At 46.3% G+C, this 17,201-nt stretch overlaps 2 protein-coding genes across 6 annotated transcripts in view; one reads left to right on the forward strand and one right to left on the reverse strand.

Moving 5' to 3' along the window:
• Positions 1-2,533: 2,533 nt before the first annotated feature.
• On the reverse strand, positions 2,534-8,290 carry LOC125465286 (uncharacterized). The gene is made up of 5 exons (XM_059638307.1): positions 8,261-8,290; positions 7,068-7,245; positions 6,670-6,749; positions 6,126-6,586; positions 2,534-2,984 (listed from the first exon to the last, which is right to left on the reverse strand). Exons 1-5 carry the CDS (start codon positions 8,288-8,290, stop codon positions 2,783-2,785), a joined length of 951 nt encoding a protein of 316 aa, XP_059494290.1. The 3' UTR covers positions 2,534-2,782.
• sardh (sarcosine dehydrogenase) overlaps positions 5,879-17,201 on the forward strand; it is a 135,077-nt gene continuing 123,754 nt past the window's right edge. For 2 of the 5 annotated variants that reach the window (XM_059638235.1, XM_059638239.1), the window contains exons 1-4: positions 6,132-6,259; positions 10,095-10,218; positions 11,750-12,086; positions 12,733-12,911. In XM_059638235.1, coding sequence (XP_059494218.1) covers positions 11,756-12,086; positions 12,733-12,911 — 510 coding nt within the window. In that variant the 5' untranslated portion in view covers positions 6,132-6,259; positions 10,095-10,218; positions 11,750-11,755. Of the gene's footprint in view, positions 6,049-6,131; positions 6,260-10,094; positions 10,219-11,749; positions 12,087-12,732; positions 12,912-17,201 lie in introns of those variants that run through there. The other 3 variants (XM_059638237.1, XM_059638236.1, XM_059638238.1) reach the window with 3 other exon arrangements.

Here is a 17,201-nt window from a genome sequence, read left to right on the forward strand (position 1 = left end):
ATTAATGACTTAGACAAAGAGACAGGAAGAAATGTATCTGCATTTACTGATGATACAAATGTACATGGGGATGTAAGCTGTGATGATGAGCAGTGAGGTGGCAGCTGGATTACAATGTGGGAACAAGAGGTTTTCATTTTGATTGAGATTGATTCAGTTGTTTTTTGACATCTGGGAATACTGTGTGCAATTTTTGGTCTCCATACTTAAGGAAGGATGTGCTGACATTGGAGGCATTACTCAAAACATTCACTGTATTGTTCACTGGGGTAAGGGAGCTTATGAAACAAAGAAACCTACAGCACAGGAATAGGCCCTTCAGTCCTCCAAGCCTGCGCCGATTAAGATCCACAGTCTAACCTATCATCTATTTTCTGTGTCCATTTGTTCCCTGCCCATCCATGTACCTGTCCAAATATATCCTAAAAGACGCTAACATGTCTGCGTCTCCCACCTCTGCTGGCAACGCGTTCCAGGCACCCACCACCCTCTGTGTAAAGAACTTTCCACGCATATCCCCCTTAAACTTTCCTCCTCTCACTTTGAACTCATGACCCCTAGTAATTGAGTCCCCCACTCTGGTGAAAAAGCTTTTTGCTATTCACCCTGTCTATACCCTCATGAATTTGTAGACCTTCTATACCCCTCATGATTTGGTAGACCTTCTATACTGTGCTATGATGAAAGCCTGAACCAATTGGATCGATATTTGTTGGAATTCCACATAAAGAAAGGGAATTGCAATGAGCTGGGAAAAAGTACTGAAAGGAATAAAAGTAATCTGGAAATCTGAAATAAATATCAAGAACTTCAGTAGGTCAGGCAGTGCCTGTGGCAAGAGAAACAGAGTTAATACTTCAGGTCCAGTATGACTGTAAAGACATTCTGAAGAAGTGTACCTGAATTCAACAGTAATTCTGTTTCTGTCTCCACAGATACTGCCAGACCTCCTGAGTTTTTCCAGCACTCTGTTTTTATTTAAGAATCTAAAAGGGGTTGACAGGTAGAATGTTGCAAGTCTGTTTCGACTAGTGGGGAACCCAGAACAGGGGTCACCGTTTCAGGGTTAGGAGATGATCATTTCGGATATGGCTGAAGAGAAATGTCTGTATTCTAAAGGCTGTGAGTCTTTGGAATTCTCTGCCTCAAAGCATTCAATGCTCCATCATTTATTTAAGACTGTGATTAGACTGAACTTTTAGTATCTCCAGAATTTCGGGCTATGGGAAAAGGGAGCGGGGGTGGGAAAGTGGCATTAAGGTGAAGATTGGCCTTCATCATATTGAATGGCAGAGCAGGCTCAAAAGCTTTATGGTCCGCCTTGCTTCTGTTTCTTTGTTTTTACAGGAGGGTTTTTGGCCACTGAATCCAAAAAGCTTTCAAAGCTGACTATCAACATCTGGTTATGGTGCAAAAGTTATAACTTCACCCGTAATTATCAAATGTCCAAAAGAGGTTTCAGAAATGGAACAATTTACAAGAAAAGGTTCGAGGCATTTTCTAATGTACACAGTGATCAGTCCAATGGCTAATGGGTCATCAATTCAGTGGAAAAGTCTAATTAAATAAACGAATCACAGTTTTGCTTGAAAGAAGAGATAAAGGGACTGAATATGAAGTCCTAACTCAGGAATGTGGAATGGCTGTGAATAACCCTGTGATAAACAGTGATGGACAACAAAAGTTTGTCCAGTTAAGACCATTAGGAATCATCAGTATCCTTCAGCAAATCCAACAATACCTCTGGGTTACATTTTGTTCCTGGTGCGCAGGAAATAGTACTTTTGCCAAAGGTGCTGGGGACAGGTCAATTCTGTGCAATTCAATGAAAATATCATTGATATAATTTGGGAAAATGTTTCTAGTTGACGATGACTTTATTGAACGAGGAATACTGGCATTCTTAGCTGAGTTAGAATCATGGAAGGACCCAATCTTTAATCCAAGAGCATTGACCTGGGAGCTAGGTTAACTTAGTATAATTCCAGACATTGAGGCAGAGGAATTCCCTGTGGAACAAAATGAATGTTTGTTTTCTGTTTCAATTGATAATTTAGATACAGAAATTGACTGTTATTGTCCTACATTGACATTCTGTTTATTTGGAATAAGAGATTGTGTGTCTGAGCTAACACATTTCCTCTTTCTGAGAAATACTTGTTGATGGAAAATTTCGAAGACTGTTCAGATTAAGCCTACTGTTTCAATCATTTGGTTTACAGTTTGTTCACATCAGTGGTGAAGATAACATAGTACCAAATGATAAGATGTCAAAAGATTCTATAAGATTTAAATTGCGGCAGGGATGTAAGGATGAATGGATGCCTTCTATTATTTTTGTTATCAGTGTGCCACATTGATGAAATTCATTTTTGAATGTTGTTTCCTCTCCATGTAAATATTTTGTCTTTATTTTGATTTTTGGACTGTGGCCTGAACAACAAAATGCTGTTTTAAACCATGGAGTCTGTAGAGATGGCAGCAGTTTGAAAAATCATGTTTACTAGAACACATTGTATGTTGTATTGATTGATTGATTAATTTTTATTGTCAGGTGAACCTAAATACAGTGAAAAGCTTTGTTTACAAGCTGTATAGACAGATCACAACAAGCAAAAGTTGCAAATATCAAAAAGACTTTGAGGCACACAGGTTACATCGCAGGTCACCATTAGAGACTAGAGTCCTTTCAACAGTCTGATAACAGCTGGAAAGAAGCTGTTCCTGAACCTGCTCATGCATGTGTTCAGGATTCTGTATCTTCTGCCTGACTGAAGAGTTTCTAGGAGATCATCACCAGGGAGTGATGGGCCTTTAGTATATAATGTAACTTTTCTTTTTCTGTAACGGTGAGAGTAGAAATAGAAACCTCTGATCCAATCGGTCCTGAACAAAAGGAAAACTGCTTGATGACACTCTTCTGATTGGTTTCTGACCAGGTGACCATGCCCTGTGTGGGACTAGTGTAAAAAGGAATCAGCAGGCTGCAAATAAAAGACCAAAAAAATCTGTTACTATCTCTCTCTCTCTTGTTGAGGTTATGGAAAGTCTCCAGTGTCAGCTAACTGTATTCTATTCACTTTTCTCTGCTAGTCCCTGAATGAAGGAAGGCTTGGATTAAACAGTAACACTGTAAATGAAGATGTAGTTGGAATAGTAAAGCAAATACCTATGAACGGATTGATTTTATAGCGGGAAATTATTTGGCAAAGTTTAAAAGTACTGGCCTGTCCAAGAGTGGTGGAACAAGTAATGGATATAAAGAAACTGAGACATTATGGGAGGAACATTCGGAATTGCTTCTTGATTCTATTGTGACTAAATCTTCGGCCGATAGAATCAGACAGGAAAAAGAGGAATCTATGAAATGAGGAGAAGCTTGTCAAAGGATATAGATCATTTGGAAAGTTAGGTGGAGAAATGGTGGATGGAATTTAATCTGGACAAGTGTGAGATGATGCAATTTGGAAGTCAAATGCAAAAGCAAAGTATCCAGTAAATGGCAAGACCCTTTGGAGCATTGATATACAGAGGGATCTTGGGGCCGTGTCCACAATCCCCGCAAGTGACAAAGCCAATGGATGAGATGGCAAAGAACGCAGTATGGCACACTTGCCTTTATCAGTCGGGGTGTTGAGTATAACGGTTGACAAGCCATGTTGCAGCTGCATAAAACTTTAGTTAGGTCACATTATAGGAGATATGGGTAGCTAGTGTGTTTGTCCCCAGGGCAGAAATGTCTAATACTAAGGGGCACAGGTTTATGCTGAGGGGCTAGGTTTTATTTACACAGGTGGTAGGTGCCTGGAATACAGTGCCAGAAGAGATAGAAGCAGATACGAAGACATATTTCTGGAAAGAAAACTGACCTAATTATTTCTTAACCCTCACCACCACCTCACAAAAAATAAGCGGAAATGCCTCCCCAGAGGCTCGTATCCTGTCACCAAGTCACCCTTTATTAATACATGGAGAGTCCTTGACACTGATCCAGCACCCTCAGTGTGAGTTCTCAGAGTGAATATGTACCTACACAGGCCCCAAACCCCACCTCTTCCTCCGTTACATTGATGACTGTATCGGCACCGCCTCTTGCTCCCCAGAGGAGCTCAAACAGTTCATCCACTTCACCAACACCTTCCACCCCAACCTTCAGTTCACCTGGGCCATCTCCAGCACATCCCTCACCTTCCTGGATCTCTCAGTCTCCATCTCAGGCAACCAGTTAGAAACTGATGTCCATTTCAAGCCCACCGACTCACACAGCTACCTAGAATACACCTCCTCCCACCCACCCTCCTGCAAAAATTCCATCCCCTATTCCCAATTCCTCCGCCTCCGCCGCATCTGCTCCCAGGATGAGGCATTCCACTCTTGTACATCTCAGATGTCCTTGTTTTTCAAGGACCACAACTCCCCCCGCCCCCCCACCATGTCTCCCGCATTTCCCACAACTCATCCCTCACGCCCCGCCCCCGCAATAACCACCAAAATAGCATCTCCCTTATCCTCACACACCACCCCACCAACCTCTGGATTCGACGCGTCATCCTCCGACACTTCCGCCATCTACAATCTGACCCCACCACCCAAGACATTTTTCCATCCCCTCCCCTGTCTGCATTCCGGAGAGACCACTCTCTCCGTGACTCCCTTGTCCACTCCACACTCCCCTCCAACCCCACCACACCGGGCACTTACCCCTGCAACCACAGGAAATGCTACACCTGCCCCCACACCTCCTCCCTCACCCCCATCCCAGGCCCCAAGAAGACTTTCCACATCAAGCAGATGTTCACCTGCACATCTGCCAATGTGGTATACTGCATCCACTGTACCCGGTGTGGCTTCCTCTACATTGGGGAAACCAAGCGGAGGCTTGGGGACCGCTTTGCAGAACACCTCCGCTCGGTTCGCAATAAACAACTGCACCTCCCAGTCGCGAACCATTTCCACTCCCCCTCCCATTCTTTAGATGACACGTCCATCATGGGCCTCCTGCAGTGCCACAATGATGCCACCCGAAGGTTGCAGGAACAGCAACTCATATTCTGCTTGGGAACCCTGCAGCCTAATGGTATCAATGTGGACTTCACCAGCTTCAAAATCTCCCCTTCCCCCACCACATCCCAAAACCAGCCCAGTTCGTCCCCTCCCCCCACTGCACCACACAACCAGTCCAGCTCTTCCCCCCCACCCACTGCATCCCAAAACCAGTTCAACCTGTCTCTGCCTCCCTAACCTGTTCTTCCTCTCACCCATCCCTTCCTCCCACCTTAAGCGGCACCTCCATTTCCTACCTACTAACCTCATCCCGCCTCCTTGACCTCTCCATCCGCCCTGGACTGACCTATCCCCTCCCCACCTCCCCACCTACACTCGCCTTTACTTGCTCCATCCTGGCCTCTTGTCTGTCTCCTCCCCACCTATCTTCACCTCAATCCATCTTCGGTCCGCCTCCCCCTCTCTCCCTATTTATTCCAGTTCCCTCACCCCATCCCCCTCTCTGATGAAGGGCCTAGGCCCGAAACGTCAGCTTTTGTGCTCCTGAGATGCTACTCGTCCTGCTGTGTTCATCCAGCCTCACATTTTGTTATCTCAGATTTTCTTGGTGTTTAGAGCTGCCCATCAGGGCTCCCTGATTGGTCAGCCTCAATTAAGAAATTCATTCTGAGGAAAATTAAAGATGCTGGAAATCACAGCAGCTCAGGCAGCATTCATGGAGAGAGAGAAAGGGTTACTGGACCCTGAAATATTAACTTTTTCTTCATAGATGCTGCCAGACCTGCTGAGCCTTTGCAGCAACTTCCGTTTTTGTTCCTGAGTGACAGCATCCACTGTTCTTTCAGTTTTTAGTTTAGGTCAGATTTAAACTGGTATGGAGTCTTCTCCGTATTAGCAATTCTGTCAGCGCTATCCCTGTAGTTGCATGTGGGATGGTCCCATAGTCAGACAAGAACTATGACAGCTTGTATCGAGTGAGTCTGTACGCTGTTTCTTCTAGCCAGCCTTCAAAGTTAACCCTCTCTTTCTGACAGACCATTGGTGGTATGGAGTTACCCTTATTTTTTACCGCGATCCCCACATTAGCACTGCACAGGCCCACTGCTTATTTTCGAGCTGACCTTATATTGCAGGGTTTGGCGATCCGGCTCAATCCGCCAGCAGCCAGCCTGGCTCCCCAGCCCCCACCGCCGCGACGGCCTCTGGCCCGCGGGGGGATGCGGGCTGCACTTTGCGGCTGAGGCGGAGGCGGAGGGTGAGTGGCTGCGGGACACCTGGGCTGAGGGGGGGGATCGTCTCCCACTCGCGTTATTCTTCCTTCTCCCGGGAATCGGCGGCGACTTCCCGGGGAGTTGGAGACAAACCGAGTGTGGAGCTGGAGGGACGCAGCAGCCCGGGCAGGAAAGCCGACGTTTCGGGTTGCGATCTTTTTCTGATGAAACCTCCCGTCTGATGTTGCCTGACGCTGCTGTGTTTCTCCAGCTCCACACTGACTCCTGCATCTGCACTTCTTATTCTCGGAGACGTTAATGTTTATTTTCCAAATCCCAATCCGGTCACTAACTCTCTGATGAACTCCTCCCTGATGAAGGGTCTAGGCCCGAAACGTCAGCTTTTGTGCTCCTGAGATGCTGCTGGGCCTGCTGTGTTCATCCAGCCTCACACTTGGTTATCCCGGTCACTAACTGCCGCGGCTTCCCGGGATGAATTCGGTTTCTCTCGGTGCTGGCAGTGACAGGCCAAGGCTGGCAATGGCCATAGTTAAAAGACAAACACGAATGCATCGTGTTCATGGCAGAATAATTCAGAGAGAAAGCAAGATTAAGACTAACATATGGCAGGAAAACGTCAAAATGGAGGACCCAGCTCATGGTCTGAAGTTGTTGAATTCAATATCGAGTCCAAAGGACTTTGCAAGTACCAGGTAACGAAGTGTGGAGCTGGACGGACACTGCACGCCGAGCAGTATCAGAGGAGCACAGCCTGCTGTGTTCATCCAGCTGCACGCTTTGTTATCTCGGATCATCCAGCATCTGCAGTTCCCATTATCTCTTTCCAATTACCAGATTGGAAGATAAAGTGTTGTTCAATCTTCAGTGGAATACTGCAGCAGACTGAATACCGTAACGTGAGAATGGGAGTGAATGGTAACTCAGAGCGGCCAGCAACCAGAGGGATGGAGTCGGGGTGTTTTGCAAACCATTCACCCTGTTTACAAATGGTGGCCTGACACCTTCGAGACTGGGTTGAAAAACTCAAAAACGTTTACTTAGATATCTTTCAGGAATTCCTCCCCCTCTCCTTCCCTGTTATCTGGGTCTATATCAGAATAATGTGACTCCTCCATTGACAGTACTCTACACTTTTGCCCCGGAAATCATCCCCCCAAATTGGCAGCTGAAGTATTGAAGGGCTTTAAGAGCTCCTGAACTGTGTTCCCTGACTCTGCTGAATATATTGTATCATTGTAGTTGCCATTGTAACAGTAAGTTCCCATATTGTTACATTTGTTTCTTGTCCAATTCTTTCTAAATACATTGTAATCAGACCATCAGCTTTGAGCTGAAGCAGTCTGCCTAAGATCCCAAAGGCCCCCAAGAACCAATAGCTCACCAAGGCTAATTTTACACTCTATATTTATATTCATGTGAATAAGAGGAGGCTATTCAGACCATCAAACTGGTTCTACTGTTTGCTTATATAAGATATAGAGAACAAATAGAGATATTCAGTCCAACCAGTATATTATCCTGTCCTTTCTCTATCAGTAATAACGTGTTATTTGCTTCACCATCGACTGTTATTTTGCCACACTACACACTGTCACCACTCGTAGTGCATTCAACAGTCTCCCCATTTAGGGATGTGGACAATATTGGCAAGGGCAACGTTTATTGCCCCTTCCTAATTGCCCTGGCTTGTGGTAAGTTCCCTTCTTAGAATGGCTTTTCAGGGTAGGACCGCTCTCAGCGGTGTTAGGAAGGGAGGTTGTGAGGCTGAATGGATTTAGTGTTGTGCAGTGAGGTGCTAGAAAGACTGAATGGTCTGAAGGTGGATAAATAACTAGGACCAGATAGACTACACCCTTGAGTTTTAAGGAGATTACTGAAGAGATAGTGGAAGCTTTAGTGGTGATCCTTCAGGAATCGCTAGAGTCAGAAAGGGTCCCAGAGGACTGGAAAATCACTAATGTGACACTGCTGTTTAAAAAGGGAATGGGGCAACAGACTGAAAATTACAGGCCGATTAACCTGACCTCAGACATTGGGAAGGTATTGGAGTCCATTGTGATGGATGAGATTTCTGAATATTTGGAAGTGCATGGTAAAATTGGGCAAAGTCAGCGTGGCTTCATCAAGGGGTGGTCATGCCTGAGAAATCTGCTAGAATTCTTTGAGGAAGTAATGAGCAGTGTAGACCAAGGAGAGCCAATGGACATTATCTACTGGACTTCCAGAAGGCCTTTAACAGGGGGTCATGCAGAAGGCTTCTGAGTAAGATGAGGGCCCGTGCAGTTCGAGGCAAGGTACTAGTATGAATAGAAGATTGGCTGTTTGGCAGAAAGCAGAGAGTGGGGATAAAAGGGTCTTTCCCAGGATGGCAGCCGGTGACAAGTGGTGTTCCACAAGAGTCAGTGTTGGGACCACAACTTTTCACTTTATACATTAATGATCTAGATGAAGGGACTGTGGGCATTCCAGCTAAGTTTATGGATGATACGAAGGTAGGTGGAGGGACAGGTAGTTTTGAGGATGTGGGGAGGCTGCGGAAGTATTTGGACAGGTTAGGAGAATGGGCAAAGAAGTAGCAGATGGAGTACAATGTGGGAAAGTGTGAGGTCATGCACTTTGGTAGGAAGAATAGAGGTATGGACTATCTTCTAAATGGGGAGAAAATTCAGAAGTCTGAAGTACAAAGAAGCTTGAGAGTTCTCATCCAAGATTCTCTCAAGGTAAACTTGCAGGTTGAGTCAGTAGTTAGGAAGGCAAATGCAATTTTAGCATTTATTTTGAGAATACTTAAATATAAAAGCAGAAATATACTTCTGAGGCTCTTTAGTGCTCTGGACAGGCTGCATTTGGAGAACACACACATGAATCTATGTAGTGAGTTTATATTTGCAGATACATTCTATTTTGTTCAAAAAGCACACAGCTTCGAAACAATCAGTCAATAATGTGTTTTCTAAATTCCTACTTTAGAAATAAGATCGGTCTGACTCCAAACTAAAACACAAACAGATTCTAAACAAGGTCTTACATCTAAAATGCATTGCCTAACCTAAAATGTCACCTCTACTTTACACTGATAATTTTTATTCAATTAGAACCTTCTAACTGATTAAAGATTTAACAGCAAACAGATTTGTTTAGCATATCTTCATCAATGGTGTGAACCTTTGATCTTTTACTTATAACTTTTGTGTCTGATACTACATCTCTCACTAACACCTGAAGAAAGAGAGAAGCTCTGAAAGCTTGTTTTCAAATAAATCTGTTGGATTATAACCTGGTGTCAAGAGATTTCTGACTTTGTCCACCCCAGTCCAACACTGGCACCTCCACATCACGGCACAAAGATAGGTGCAGGAATAAGAACTGTTGAAGAAGTGGTAAAGTTGCAGAAGAATTCAGACAGGTTAGGAGAGTGGGGAAAGAAGTGGCAGATTGAAGACAACATGAGAAAATTTGAGGTTATGCACTTTGGTAGGAAGGATAGAGACATGCATGATCTTCTAAATAGGGAAAGGGTTTGGAAGCCTGATATACAAAGGGACTTAGGAATATTGTTTTAGGATTCGCTTAAGGTTAATATGCAAATTCTGTTGGTAGTTAAGGAGGCAAATGTAATACTTGCATTCATTTCAAGTAGACTAGAATATAAGAGCACGGGATGTACTGATTGCACAGTGTTTAGTACCATTCATGATTCTTCAGATACTGAGGCTGTCCATGTTCAAATGCAACAAGATCTGGTCAATATCCAGGCTTGGGCTGACAACTGGCGCATGACATTCAGGCCACGCAAATGCCAGGCTATGACCGTCACCAATAGGAGACAATCTAATCACCATCCCTTGACATTCAAAGGTGTTACCATCACTGAATCGCCCACTATCAACATCTTGGGTGTCATCGTTGACCAGAGACTCAACTTGAATCGCCACATAAACACAGTGACTACAAGATCAGGCCAGAAGCTGGGAATACTGCGGTGAGTAACTCACCTCCTGACTCCCCAAACCCTGTCCACCATCTACAAGGCACAAGTCAGGAATGGGATGGAATACTCCCCACTTGTCTGGATGGGGCAGATCCAACAACACTTAAGAAGCTTGACACCATCCAGGACAAAGCAGTCCCCACTTGATTGACACCACATCCACAAACATCCACTCCCTCTACCACCAATGCTCAGTCACAGCAGTGTGTACTATCTACAAGATGCACTGAAGAAATTCACCAAAGATCCTCAGACAGCACCTTCCAAACCCACGACCACTTCCATCTAGAAGGACAGGGGCAGCAGACACATGGGAGCACCACCCCCTGCAAGTTCCCCTCTGAGCCACACACCACCCTGACTTGGAAATGTATCGCCATTCCTTCAGTGTCACTGGGTCAAAATCCTGGAATTCCCTCCCTAAGGGCATTGAGGGTCACCCTACACAGGTGGACTGCAGCAGTTTAAGAAGGCAGCTCACTACCACCTTGTCAAGGGCAACTAGTGAGGGGCAGGAAATGCTGGCCTAGTAATGATGCCCACATCCATCGAATGAATAGAAACAAGATGTACTGCTGAGGTTGTACAAGGCTACTGGTCAGACTGCATTTGGAATATTGTGAGCAGTTTTGGGCCTCACATTTGAGAAAGGATGGAGCTTATAAGTTTGAAGGGGAGCATCACTCTTATTCTTATAAACTGCAGTGAGTAGAGTCCCATTCTATTTAGCTTTTCCTCATAAGGCAATCCCTCCATACCAGGGTCATCCCAGTGAACCCTCTCTGAACTGCCTCCAATGAAATAATATCTTTCCTTAAATAAAGGAACCAAAACTGTTCACAGTATCCTAGATGTGCTCTCACCATCACCTTATACAGTTGCAGTAAAACTTCGCTACTCTTATATTCCAAACCCCTACCATCATTCTATCAGCCTTGCTGATTCCCTGCTGTACCTGTGTGCTTTCGGCGTCTGCAGCACAGGCTTAACAGGCAAATTAAATCCAGCTCCCAGTTGAATGTTGTCCTGTCACGCACAGTTTGTAACAACTGATATAAACCTTTCCCCTTTAAGTACAGCATGGTATATTGGGAAGGAGGAGGAGTAGTATGAAGAGAAAGAAAGTGTTGCGCAGAGTGGGAAAGGGGGAAGGGGTTGTGGGGTGTTTGTGCATGAAACAAGTTAGTGTAATTGAAGGAAAAGGTGATAGTTCATGGGATGTAGCTCCATGCTCATGTCAATAATACACAGTAATTCTAGATAGGGAGGGGTGTAGGGGGCGAGGTAAAGTTACAAAGATAGAAGGGGCATGGGGACTGGAGGGCAGAGGTGGCAGAGATAAGGAGGGGTGCAGGGAATGGAGGGGGGTGGCAGAGATTAGGGGGGCATGGGGGTCAGATGGGATGGCAGAGATAGGGAGGGGGAGACCTTTGAATGATTTGAACACAGTGTAGGAATTTAAAAGTTGGGGTATTGCAGGACTGGGAGCCACAAAGCTAAAGTTTGTTTCATTGATTTACAGGTCACCATGATCTGCCTGACCTCTACTTCCTGCATAGCGACCTTTTGTAGGAATCCGTGGATATTTCTGTCCAAATCCTTGCTACGATACTTGAGCACCTCAGCTCCTTGGGGCACCACAGCAGAGCGGAATGTGCCCTCCAGCAAGTTTCTCAAACAGGATACATCAGCATCAAGCACCTCAACTAAGCCATTGCCAAAGCATGCTGATGTGGTGATCATGGGAGGTGGCAGCCTAGGATGCCACACCTTGTACCATTTGGCAAAAATGGGCATCGCTGACGTGGTCCTGCTCGAGCGAGACCAGCTGACGTCAGGGACCACGTGGCACACTGCTGGTAAGGGTGGTATTAGACAGACTGACAGCCATGGGGAGTGGAGGAGTCAGGAGGATGGGAAGTGCATGTCACAGGGAGAACTTTGCTCCAATGGCCATTCACCACCTCCATAGCATTTGTTTTAATCATGGTGAATCTGTATCATAACCCTGTCTCTCCCCAAAACCACTCAAAAAAACAGAACCCAGCAGTCCCAGGTTTGACATTTCCAGTTCATCCCCAAACTCAGTAGTATTATTGAGGAGGTGGGGATGGGAGAAGAGAGGTCCAGATTCCCAATCCCGTTTGTTTGAGGAATTGCTTCCTGACAGCCCAGCTCACAGTTTAAGTTTCTGTCCCTTGTCCTGGATTTCCCTCAGGCCATGAACTGCTTTCTTTTTATTGAATCCTTCAATCACCCTTAATCTCTTGTTTTGTCACACCCTGCCCACCATCAAGAGAAATCTTCCCACTTGAATGCAAGTTGAATTTGTGCGACTCTCTCATGTAATGAAATCCCCAAACCTTGGGAGCATCGCGCTCTATCAGTCTGCTTCCACTCCAAGTCTGATATGTTTCTGGGTAGCATCATTGAGAATTCTCCACATGAATGTCACCTACTTCCCCCTCCTGCATTATTTTGTCTGGGTATTTCTGATTTCTGCAGGTCTCCTGTGGCAGTTACGGCCCAGTGACACGGAGATTGAGCTGCTCAAGCACACGAGGGATGTGGTCAGTAAAGACCTTGGGGAGGAGACTGGGTTACACACTGGTTGGATTGAAAATGGTGGCCTCTTCATAGCCTCCAACAAGCAACGACTGGACGAATACAAACGCCTCATGTCGGTGAGCGCCAGCATTAGGCAGGGGTTGAACACATACTGCCAAGAGCAGACCTTTAAATGTTGGTTTGAGATGCCTGTGAGTTAGTGCCTGCGTGTGAATTTCTAAACTTCCCTTGGCCAAACAGTTTGAAACTATTGGAAAGTTTATGGCTACCAGCAGGAGCAGAATGCAAGGGCCAGTGAGAGCAGTTTTTTTCTCATTCATTCATGGGGTGTGAGCATCACCAGCATTTATTGTCTATTCTTACCTTCCCCTTGAGAAGGTGGTGGGGAGCTGCCTTCTTGACCCACTGCAGCCCATGTGCTGTAGGGTGACCCACAATGCCCTTCGGAAAGGAATTCCAGGATTTTGACCCTGGGACACTAAAAGAATGGCGATAAATTTCCAAGTCAGGATGGTGAATTGCTTGGAGGGCAACTCGCAGGGGGTGGTGTTTCCATCTATCTATTGCTGTTGTCCTTCCAGATGGAAGTGGCCATGGGTTTGGAAGGTGATGTTTGACAAGATTTAGTGAGTTTCTGCATCTTGTAGGTGGTACACACTGCTGCTGCTCAACATCAGTGGTGGAGGGAGTGGGTTTTTCTTCTATTCATTTCTGGGATGTGGACATCACTGGCTGGGCCAGCACTTCTTACCCGTCCCTCGTTGCCTTTGAGAAGGTGGGGGTGAGCTGCCTTCTTGAACCACTGTAGCCCTCCCACTGTGGCTTGATCCACAGTGCAATTAGAGAGGGAATGCTTGTGGGTACAATGCCAACCGAGTGGGCTGCTTTGGCCTGGAGCTGTAAAGCTTGGAGTCACAGATTCCCTACCGTGTGGGAACAGGCCCTTCGGCCCAACAAACCCACACTGACCCTTGGAGCATCCCACCTAGACCCATCCCCCTATAACCCACCTAATCTATACATCCCTGAACACTATGGGCAATTTAGCATGGCCAGTCCACCTAAGCTGCACATCTTTGGACTGTGGGAGGAAACCGGAGCACCTGGAGGAAACCCGCGCTGACATGGGGAGAATGTGCAAATTCCTCACAAACAGTCACCTGAGGGTGGAATCGAACCACCGTCCCTGATGCCGTGAGGCAGCAGTGCTAGCCACTGAGCCACCGTGCCGGCCCCTTCTTGGGTGCTCGTTGGGGCCGCACCCATCCAGTCAAGTGGAGAGTATTCCATCACATGTGCCTTGTAGATGGTGGACAGGCTCTGGGAATCCAAGGTGGATTACGCGCTCCAGTATTCCTAGCCTCTGACCTGTTCTTGTAGCCGTTATATTCATGTGGTGAGTCCAGTTGAGAATCTGGTGAATGGTAACCTCCAGGAAGTTAATAGTAAGGTATGGTGGTTGGATTATCTCTTGTTAGAGATGGTCATTGCCTGACATTGTGTGATGTGAATGTATAGATGTGGACACTGCGGTGACGGGTGCCATGGGGTATTCGAGAGCTACAGGAGCTATGATTTGGGGTGTTGGGGCCTTTTGGTAAGGCTGGGCTGGGGAATAACCATGGGCCTTGGTGCTGCTCTTGTTTCTGAGACCTCGTTCCATTCCTCCTGAGAGCTACTGATTGAGTTATTATTTACTAGTTCATTCATTCAGTGATGTAGTAATGTCATATCACCAGGCAAATGCGAGGTGATGCATTTTGGAAGATCAAATTCAAGGGTGAACTATACAGTAAATGGAAAAGTCCAGGGGAAAATTGATGAACAGAGAGATCTGGGTGTTCAGGTCCATTGTTCCCTGAAGGTGGCAACGCAGGTCAATAGGGTGGTCAAGAAGGCACTTGGCATGCTTTCCTTCATTGGGCGGGGTATTGAGTACAAGAGTTGGCAGGTCATGTTGCAGTTGTATAGGACTTTGGTTCGGCCACATTTGGAGTACCCGCGTACAGTTCTGGTCGCCACATTACCAAAAGGTAGTGGATGCTTTGGAGAGGGTGCAGAGGAGGTTCACCAGGATGTTGCCTGGTATAGAGGGTGCTAGCTATGAAGAGAGGTTGAATAGATTAGGATTATTTTCATTAGAAAGATGGAGATTGAGGGTGGACCTGATTGAGGTCTACAAAATCATGAGGGGTATAGACAGGGTGGGTAGCAAAAAGCTTTTTCCCAGAGTAGGGGACTCAATTACTAGGGGTCATGAGTTCAAAGTGAGAGGAGGAAGGTTTAAGGGAGATATGCGTGGAAAGTTCTTTACACAGAGGGTGGTGGGTGCCTGGAACGTGTTGCCAGCGGAGATGGTAGACGCAGACACGTTAGCGTCTTTTAAGATATATTTGGACAGGTACATGGATGGGCAGGAAGCAAATGGACACAGACCGTTAGAAAATAGATGACAGGTTAGACAGAGGATCTTGATCGGCGCAGGCTTGGAGGGCCGAAGGGCCTGTTCCTGTGCTGTAATTTTCTTTGTTTTGTTGTTGTGTTGGCGTATGAGGGACTTGGACTGAGCAGAATTAGAATAATGTACAAACATCCTCAATCATTACCGACTCTCTATTAAATTTACCACTTCTTTTCAGTGTCGTAGCTTAGACACCACAGTATTTTAGTTAGCATAAGCTGCAAAGGTGTTTTCGTCAAAATGGGCATCTATCACTCTAAGCACACTTCCCACACAGTGGTAACATCACACAGATGCTTTCCCATGTCACGTACAGAAAGCTGAAATAAAGGCAGTCACTATAACCTCAACTACATCTCATATCCCAATCTAACAATTGGCACAGTGTTTATTTAAAATATCATCTACTATATTCCCCCATCATACCCAAAAATGGTAGCTTGTAAACACATGCAACATTAAGCTAGAGATTCCACATTTATTTACAAGCAAGTTACTACTTTTGTTTTCTTGACTCTTTATTTTCCTTCCCTCTCTGCTGACCCGTCCCATCTTCTTCCCCAACCCCTCACCCTCCTTCTTCCCTGTCTGTCCTGCTTCCCCTCCCTCCTATGTCCCACCCCTCTTCTCTCTCTCCATCCCTCCCTCTGTCCCCTCTCTTTCACTCCCTCCTCCTCCCATTCTCTGTCTCTCCCTTCTGCCCTTCCTCCTTTGCCCCTCCCTTGCAATTTGCCCTGATGATTGGAAGACAAAAAGCCGTATCTTTTTCAGCAGCACTGAAGATCTGTTGTACCAGGCACCTGTTTGACTTTCAGGATGGTTACAGTGCAGAAGGAAATTTTGTGTAAGATAACAAAATGTGAAGCTGGATGAACACAGCAGGCCCAGCAGCATCTCAGGAGCACAAAAACTGACGTTTCGGTCCTAGACCCTTCATCAGAGAGGGGGATGGGGAGAGGGTTCTGAAATAAATAGGGAGAGAGGGGGAGGCGGACCGAAGATGGAGAGAAAAGAAGATAGGTGGAGAGGAGAGTATAGGTGGGGAGGTAGGGAGGGGATAGGTCAGTCCAGGGAAGACGGACAGGTCAAGGAGGTGGGATGAGGTTAGTAGGTAGATGGAGGTGCGACTTGGGGTGGGAGGAAGGGATGGGTGAGAGGAAGAACAAGTTAGGGAAGCAGAGACAGGCTGGGCTGGTTTTGGGATGCAGTGGGTGGAGGGGAAGAGCTGGGCTGGTTTTGGGATGCTTTGGGGGGAGGGGATGAACTGGGCTGGTTTTGGGATGCAGTGGGGGGAGGGGAAGAGCTGGGCTGGTTTGGGGATGCAGTGGGGGAAGGGGAAGAGCTGGGCTGGTTTTGGGATGCAGTGGGGGGAGGGGAAGAGCTGGGCTGGTTTTGGGATGCAGTGGGGGGAGGGGAAGAACTGGGCTGGTTTGGGGATGCAGTGGGGAGGAGGAGAAGAGCTGGGCTGGTTTTGGGATGCAGTGGGGGGAGGGGAAGAGCTGGGCTGGTTTTGGGATGCAGTGGGGGGAGGGGAAGAGCTGGGCTGGTTTTGGGATGCAGTGGGGGGAGGGGACGTGTGTTCAGTTTTACAATTGAACTTGGTTTATTGTCATTCCCAACCTTCTCCATGTCACCCTACACATTGATCGAAATCTCTCAACCTCCATCCCTGACCCCACAGACTCACTCTGCGAGAAACTACCCCCGAAGATGCCTTTCATTCATTTACTAATCACGTTTGATTCTGTGTTCCACTTCTGATCCCTGCTCTCACTCTCACCATCAGCTGTAAAATTCAAGGTTGGTTACTGATTCAATATTTTGATTTTGGTTTTATCATGCTCTTCTCCCGTATTTCTCTTTCTAAACTTCCTTGTGTTTTTAGTCCCATTATGAAAACTCTCACTAGACCTTTTCGAATCAGCAGCCTCCTTACCAACCTCTC

The sequence above is a fragment of the Stegostoma tigrinum genome, chromosome 29, assembly GCF_030684315.1.
Source record: "Stegostoma tigrinum isolate sSteTig4 chromosome 29, sSteTig4.hap1, whole genome shotgun sequence".
NCBI classification, from domain to species: domain Eukaryota; kingdom Metazoa; phylum Chordata; class Chondrichthyes; order Orectolobiformes; family Stegostomatidae; genus Stegostoma; species Stegostoma tigrinum.

Bases quoted from the DNA above. Each gene is read 5' to 3' on its own strand.
- LOC125465286 (XM_059638307.1), bottom strand. From the start codon at position 8,290: ATGGACTCCAATACCTTCCCAATGTCTGAG. The intron at 6,750-7,067 runs GTAATTGGAAAG...GGCCATTGCCAG, and splicing joins ACACTTTATCTTCCAATCTG to CCTTGGCCTGTCACTGCCAG. The intron at 6,587-6,669 runs GTGTGAGGCTGG...ACCCTTCATCAG, and splicing joins TTAGTGACCGGGATAACCAA to GGAGGAGTTCATCAGAGAGT.